This window comes from Thalassophryne amazonica, chromosome 14, assembly GCF_902500255.1.
Source record: "Thalassophryne amazonica chromosome 14, fThaAma1.1, whole genome shotgun sequence".
In the NCBI taxonomy this organism is placed as follows: domain Eukaryota; kingdom Metazoa; phylum Chordata; class Actinopteri; order Batrachoidiformes; family Batrachoididae; genus Thalassophryne; species Thalassophryne amazonica.
Window position 1 is genome coordinate 45,831,312 of NC_047116.1, and position 7,131 is coordinate 45,838,442.

General features: G+C 39.4%; 1 protein-coding gene across 1 annotated transcript in view; it reads left to right on the forward strand.

Annotated features, from left to right (window-relative positions):
- The first annotated feature begins 720 nt into the window (after nucleotides 1-720).
- Nucleotides 721-7,131, forward strand: part of lims2 (LIM and senescent cell antigen-like domains 2) — a 36,533-nt gene continuing 30,122 nt past the window's right edge. The window contains 2 exon segments of the mRNA XM_034185906.1: nucleotides 721-1,260; nucleotides 6,508-6,667. Of these exon segments, the coding sequence (XP_034041797.1) occupies nucleotides 1,067-1,260; nucleotides 6,508-6,667 (354 nt within the window). The 5' untranslated portion in view covers nucleotides 721-1,066.

Here is a 7,131-nt window from a genome sequence, read left to right on the forward strand (position 1 = left end):
AACCATTGTCATATTAGAACATTAACAGTCAAACCTCTGAAGACTCTCCTCACCTGTTTGAGGGAAATACCATTTTTAAAATGCTGAAAGGAAAACACGTAGGCAGAGCTCAACCTATTAATATTAATGCAACCTGTTTTCCTGAAACTTAATATTATAGGGTTGAAGATGACCATAGATGGCCGTATTTCTTCAGACATGTTTCCTCACTAGCTCCATGACCCCAAGATTGGGAAAATAAAGCTTTTCCAAACCATTCTCCACTGGAAATGTGAAGAGCCTGTTCATACAACTCAAATATTATCTTCAATAAACAGCATTTTGTCTAAACATATTTGATGGTTGACCTCTTTCTCCATCATGTTTATTCAGTGATGTCAGAACATAAGATGGTATAAACAGCAGGTTCTTATCTGGTAACTCACTCTTTCAGCTCCTCTGCTTTCTTGTGTAACATTTGTGCAATACTGTGTTGGAGCCACACTGTTACATATCCCAGAAAATTAAGAGCTCCAGCTGGAAAATACTGGCTCATCTACATGCAGACTGATCTTATAACAAAATTTGTGATTTTAGGGAATCATAACCTGATAAAATACAGCAAAGGTTTGTGTGTTTCGTGGCACTCTGACCTGTGCCTGGAGAGGCGTCACTGAGGGTTCTATAATTTCAGTAACCTGCCCAAGAATAGATGGTGAGTGCAACAGGAGGGGCGGCTGAGTGTGCGTTTGTATGTGAGAGGAAAAACAGAGAGTTGATGTGGGAATGAGAGAAAGAGGGAGTGTGTCAGAAAGAGTGGGAGGGTACATCCAGCTCTGGCTGATCAGTGTTTCCTGTCTCCTTCATGTTGTGTGGATTTCTCCACGCACTGTCCAGAGCAGGCACACTGGCTCAACATCACCACAAATCTTTGATCATTTTTTTTTTCTTTTTTCTAATTAAGCACCAACATTTTGGAGAGGTGTTTGATATTTAGACAGCAGTCACTTCAAAACAGGTTGACATGTTGAATTTTTTATTATTTATTTGATTTATTTTTTGTGGAATCGGACTGTTGTCATTGAGTATGGCGATGAATGGTCATGGTTTGCCGCCATCAATACCAGAGAATGGGGAACTTCCTCATGGAGAAATGAATGGATACCACCAGAGGTTTCTGGGTATTGATGGGGGAGAGGCTGACATCCCGGTCTCCAAATCCCAGAGACGGAAGAGCGACGTTAAAGTTTATAAAGAGTTTTGTGATTTTTATGCTCGATTGTAAGTACACAGATCAGAGAAGAAGAGCAGAACTGTGGTTCGTTGTTTACCAATATACTGCAGTTGTTTGGCTATATGTCATATTGTTAACATGCAGAACAGCTTGTTAGCAGAGCTTCCCCCTTGATGATTTGTAGTGAATGTGTTTTTTAAATTCATTTTGAGATATCTGAGCCAAGATGTTAAAATTTCACACATCCTCTGTTTGGAGATCATGAGGCTGTGAACAACAGTTGTGGGTTGCCTTCCAGTGTTTGTTGTCATTATTGTGGTCGCAGGTAAATTTGCTACTTCTGTTTTTTCTTAAGGATATTTGAAAAGACACATGAACAGACTTTAGTTGCATTTGGTGGAGTAAAAAGCCTTGAATGAAGAAATATTTGACTAGATTTTTAAGCAGATCAACCAGCATAAATTATTTTTTAAATTATTTCTGCTTTTGTGAAACGGGGCCATCAACTGCCCATCAACTCTGTGGTATGCACTTTGAGCGCTCTCAAGGTAATACATTAAATTCTGGGGAGTAACATGTATTCTAACATGGAGTTTTCATAACCATTTGGAGTGTGAGCAAATGTTGTCATGGTAGAGTAAATTTTATTCTGCAACATTTGCAATGAACAAATCTTTTTAAGGCCAGATTTTGTGATCATCTTCTGATATCTTATTATAGTTTTTACAAGAAATTATACTTTCTGGCACCTAAGCCTTTTTTTTGAAGAAGAAGAAGAAGCGCTCTTCTTTGCCATGTTAGTGTAGGCATGGCTACGGGTCCCAGGATGAGGTTGCACACAGGAGTGGTTATTTTTGTGCCAAGGGGGAGTTGTTATGCAAAGTAGAATATGCCAAGTGGCATCCCAAGTATGTGTAGACGAGGGGCAGGAAAGCTAAATATACATCTGTGTTCCTGTCTGATCCTGCTTCAGCACAGACTGTGGAAAATTTTGGATGTAGTATGGAAAATGCCACTGACACATTTGTGAAAAGACATTGTGAATAGATTGTTTTTACCACTCACTATTGCCTGATTTATTGTCAGAATAATTTCTGGCATGAGGCATTATGGGTAATAATTCATGATTTGTTTCTTAAAATAATTGAATTACATATTTGACATAAATCACCCTTAACTAAAACAAAGTAACTAAATAGAAGGCCAGTTAAGGCAACATACTGCTTGTAGGGCTCAGAAGGTAACAACAAGCATTCACTGCCACAGAGATATAGATCTGATGCTGGACATTGTTGATGACTGTATCCCTCTAAATTGGCCCTGAGACCTGTAGGCGCCAGTGCTCATCTCTGGATTCCATAGCATGATGCAGATGAGAGTCCACACGGGATGTGTAGATGGGTTGCCAGTACAATGTAGGTTACTTCCCCAGTCAAGACAGTACATGTTTACAGTAGGGGGTGATACTATTTTGTATAATTAAATGTTGCAGTGTATTACCCCCTTAAAAATATGGGGACGGTTATTATGAACAAGAAAATGCAAATCATTGACCAAATGATCTAGTGTAACCCCCCTGTACATACCCCCTGAAGTCGAAACCCCACAAGTCATTATTTTTCCCACTCCGTAATGCTGGGTCAATAACAAAGAGCCTGTAAACCAATAAAGAAAGCTATTTTAGTAGTTCTTTTATCACACACAAAATAATATGACAGGAACATTGTAGATATTGTGAGGTTTGAATAATGTGAGAATTTATGTCCATAAAGGTCCATGTTTGAAGTTCAGAAACAGATTATTATGGACATAAAGAGTTGAAAGAGGTCACTCGATTTCGGCAGGGAAAGTGAGGTATCGTGAGCATAGCGAACCTCCAGGTAGAGACGTCCCACCATTGCCAGGGAGCATTTTGGAGTGAAAAATACATGATTGGGGGGGGTCGACTTCAGGGGGATTAGACTACATCATTAGTCAATGACTTGCATTTTCTTGTTCATAATAACCATCCCCATATTTTTAAGTGGGTATTTAAAAAATATTTGTGCTAACACCAACCTGTATTTACAGCTGGGTGGACTGGGACAAGAATAAGTATCTTGTCCAAGGACACAGACAGGTAGCATGGCAGGAAATTGAACCCAGGTCTAAATATTCAGAGTTCAACTCCTTATCCCACTGAGCAATCTGCCATCCAAACTGTTTAAAGTAGACCTGCATTGAAATAAATGTGGTCAGATTTCAGAAAGAAATAGCTGATATGTATTTATAAGACCCTTGTGAATGCAGTAAAGTAAATCTGTAAGCCCAAATTTGTAATTCAGCGGAGAAATCTTCGTTTAAAAATGACAAATTTGCAGCTAAAATTTAGCCCTCTGTGAAAACAGTTTGTACAGCCGTATCATTTCCATGACGTCAGGGACAAGACGACGCGCTCCCGCCTTCAGTCTGATCCCGCATTGAAATTGATTTTATCTGTTAGTATTGTTACTTATACACGTCCTGGTTTCAACATCCAAAAGTAAGCTGCAATGAATGTTAGATACAGATCTGTGTGCTCAGATCAGCATCGACAGCGGGCGCCGTTCTTCCTCTCCCGCTCTCTGCCTCCGCTGCGCTTATTAAGTCTGTGGGCTCGTTAACGAGCTCGTTAACCGCAGACGCGGGCCATCACACCACCCATGTCTGCTTTGCAGCCAGTGTTGTCAGATTCAGCGCACAACACCGGCATCACCTCTCTGTCTACTGAATGGAGCTGCAGCACACTTGGCACAAGTCCTGAGATTACGCTCGCTGTTTTAATGCGAAGCGGCTGGTACACCTGTTGCTGCATGGACAGACTTCTTGCGGCAAAATCCACAGCACCACACGTCTCGGCAATCAGAGCCCCAGAGCTCCATGGACGCTGAGAGAGGTTTATATATTTTTAATGACTGGGATTCTTTGCGGGTCTCGCCTCCATATCCCGCGATGGTACCGGAGGCGAAAGACAGTAGATTTTCATTGCGACACCACTCAATCAAACGGGCGTATGAAAAAGTCCCCCAAAATAATTTTCAAGCACAAATAAAAGAAATGTGTACTCACCAAACATGCAGCAAGACAATATGAAATTTTTAAAAAAGTAGATCCTTCCGTATAAGACAAGAAAAAGGTGCAGATGCAAACTGACGTAAATCCACAAATTACAATTGGCGCAATGCATGCTGGGAGAGGGTCTTGTCCGTGACGTCTCGGCAGCGTTCATGATGAGAGGGACAATTTGCGGAGGGCTAAATCTGAGCTGTAAATTTGTCATTTTCAAATGAAGATTTTTCCGTTGAATGACAGATCTGGGCTTGCAGATTTACTTTACTACATTCAGAAGGATCTCATGTGTAAATGTAAGTCATTTTTTTGTTCAAAAAATCTGACTGCATTTTTTTTCAGTGCAGGTCTCCTTTAATGGAACACAATTGGTCATTAGTGGCAAGCTGTTGAGTGAGAAACACTACTAACTCCTATTGGCTGGTGTGTCAAAACTGTTCCTTTTGTAGGGAAGTTTATCAGACCACTGCTGGTCTGATAAACTGGTTGGATGAATTTGCTTTGTGCATTAGGGTGGACAAAGTAAAAGCCAAAAGTAAAGGGTGCACATTCTGTGCCACTTAGTTGAACCTGTTTTGTTTTTGGCTTACAAATGCTTACAGGTTTGTCTCCCAATCCAGACACTGCTGAAGATGGATAGAAGAGTAGGAATGCCAGAAGGATATAGCACTTTCTTCCCATAAATAGTTGAGACAAGCACAGCCAAAATATCAGGTCGGACAGAGTGTACAGAACAGTCTGTAATTGATAAGTTAGTAGGAGATGGTCCAGGAACAGCTGTTTTGTTTAAAGTGTGGATTCTGATAGACACTACAAAACTGATATGTGCATTATTTTAATTACAAGCAAGAGTAAAGTCTTTAAACAATGCATCTGGGAGTCTTTAGAATTTTTGTTCCCCAGTTACCTTGTTTGTCCCAAGTTGATTTAGTTAACATGAGAACTTTGGATCACTACACAAAACGCAGCATGTCCTTGTCTATGTGTGTTGCCTGGTTACACTTTGGTATTCTGACCTTTCAGACAAATTGGACAAGGCAGAATGTGTTCCACCCTTTCCTTTATGTGTGTCTCTTCCTACGAATTTTAAAGCAAATAGTTTTGTACATATGTGGGCTGCTTATCACCTAAGTCAATACTGTATCTTTAAATGAAGCTCGGGTCCCATAGTTACCTCAGAATACTTGTGAAATCATTGTTTTAGTTCCTTTTGTAATTACACCTCTAGCTGAAATTTCAGCAAAGGTTGTATGAAGACTAAATCTAAAATAGTAGGATTCTGTTCTTCCCTCCCGATATGATTAATTTCCAGAGATATGACTTTAGTAACCTTGCCTAGCCTGATTATATCACTTGTGTGCAGTATTTCGTGCAAGATTATAATATGGAAAGCATCCAACTAATAGCTTGTTTGTGTTCTTTAGTAAAGAGAGCACTCAGCAAAATATGACCAAAACAAGGCTGCAAGACTTGTTCTTGGTTGTTCTCCAAAAACAAGTGTTTTGTAGAAATGCATGAATGTCTCTCCTGGCTGATGGTTGAGGATAGGCTATCTGCTAATGTGCTTATATATTTTTATAGAATTATTTCTTTATGATAATACGTATAACTTACTGTTCAAACATTCATGTATATAACACTCGATGGGTGAATAGTGGTCAGATTACGTTACCCTTACCTAAATCTGAGTCTGTGAAGAAAATGGTATTTTATAGATCAGTTGCATATTGGAACACTCTTCCAGAGGAGATTCATGACATTAAAAGTAAGACTGGATTAAATTGAGACTAAGGACAAATTTGTCATCATCTTAATGTCATATGGGCCTAGTGTATTTGATTGACTGAGATTAACATATCAAATTGTATGTGATTTGTATAATTAATTTATTTTTTTATTTGTATATTTTATTCAAAAAGATGTATTTTATGAGCTGATATTATGTTTGACTTTGTATTTTATGTTCTGGACCCCAAGAAGACTAGCTGATGTTTTGGCCTTAGCTAATGGGGATCCATTTAAATAAACAATACTATCACTGTTTTTGAAGGGAGGCTGCTCTAAACGTAATTATCATACCCTATCACACTGTTTCTGTTTCTTACTGATTGCGCAAAATGAACTCCATGCAAAATTACATGGCAGTTCAGTATAGTTGTTATTGAAGTTTTTCCACCCCTCTCTGATTCTGATTGTTTTCTTCTCAGCAACATGGCCAATGCTCTGGCCAACGCCATATGTGAGCGGTGTAAGAGCGGCTTTGCCCCGGCTGAGAAGATTGTGAACAGTAACGGAGAACTTTACCATGAACAGTGCTTTGTCTGTGCACAGTGTTTCCAGCAATTCCCAGAGGGACTCTTCTACGAGGTAACACTGTCCACAACACTGTCTTTTCAACTTGATTTTCATCATCCAGATACATGTGCTTTGAGTTTGATATTTGCAAGTCATACCACAATGGGGTTGACACTGGTATTGTGAGCAGATGTTTGTAAATTGTGGTTAGAATTGTGAAGCACAAGCCTAGAAAACTGGTGCTTACTTTTGTCCATCTTGAGTATTGTGCCGCAGTTGTTCCAGCTTTGTACTGTGTAGGTGATACTACATCAGCGCAACAGGAAGGAGGACATGCCATTATAAACACTAAGGCTGTGCTTCTAAACAATTCTATTTTATCTTGTTTTATATTTTATTTTATTTATTTATTTTTAAGTTGCTGCAGCAATTTGATAGTAGCAGGGTGTGTCAGTGTGATCTGACAGGATGGTTTTGGATGCAAAATGGGCAAGCACAATTCCATACACACGTGGACAAAATTGTATGGTACCCAT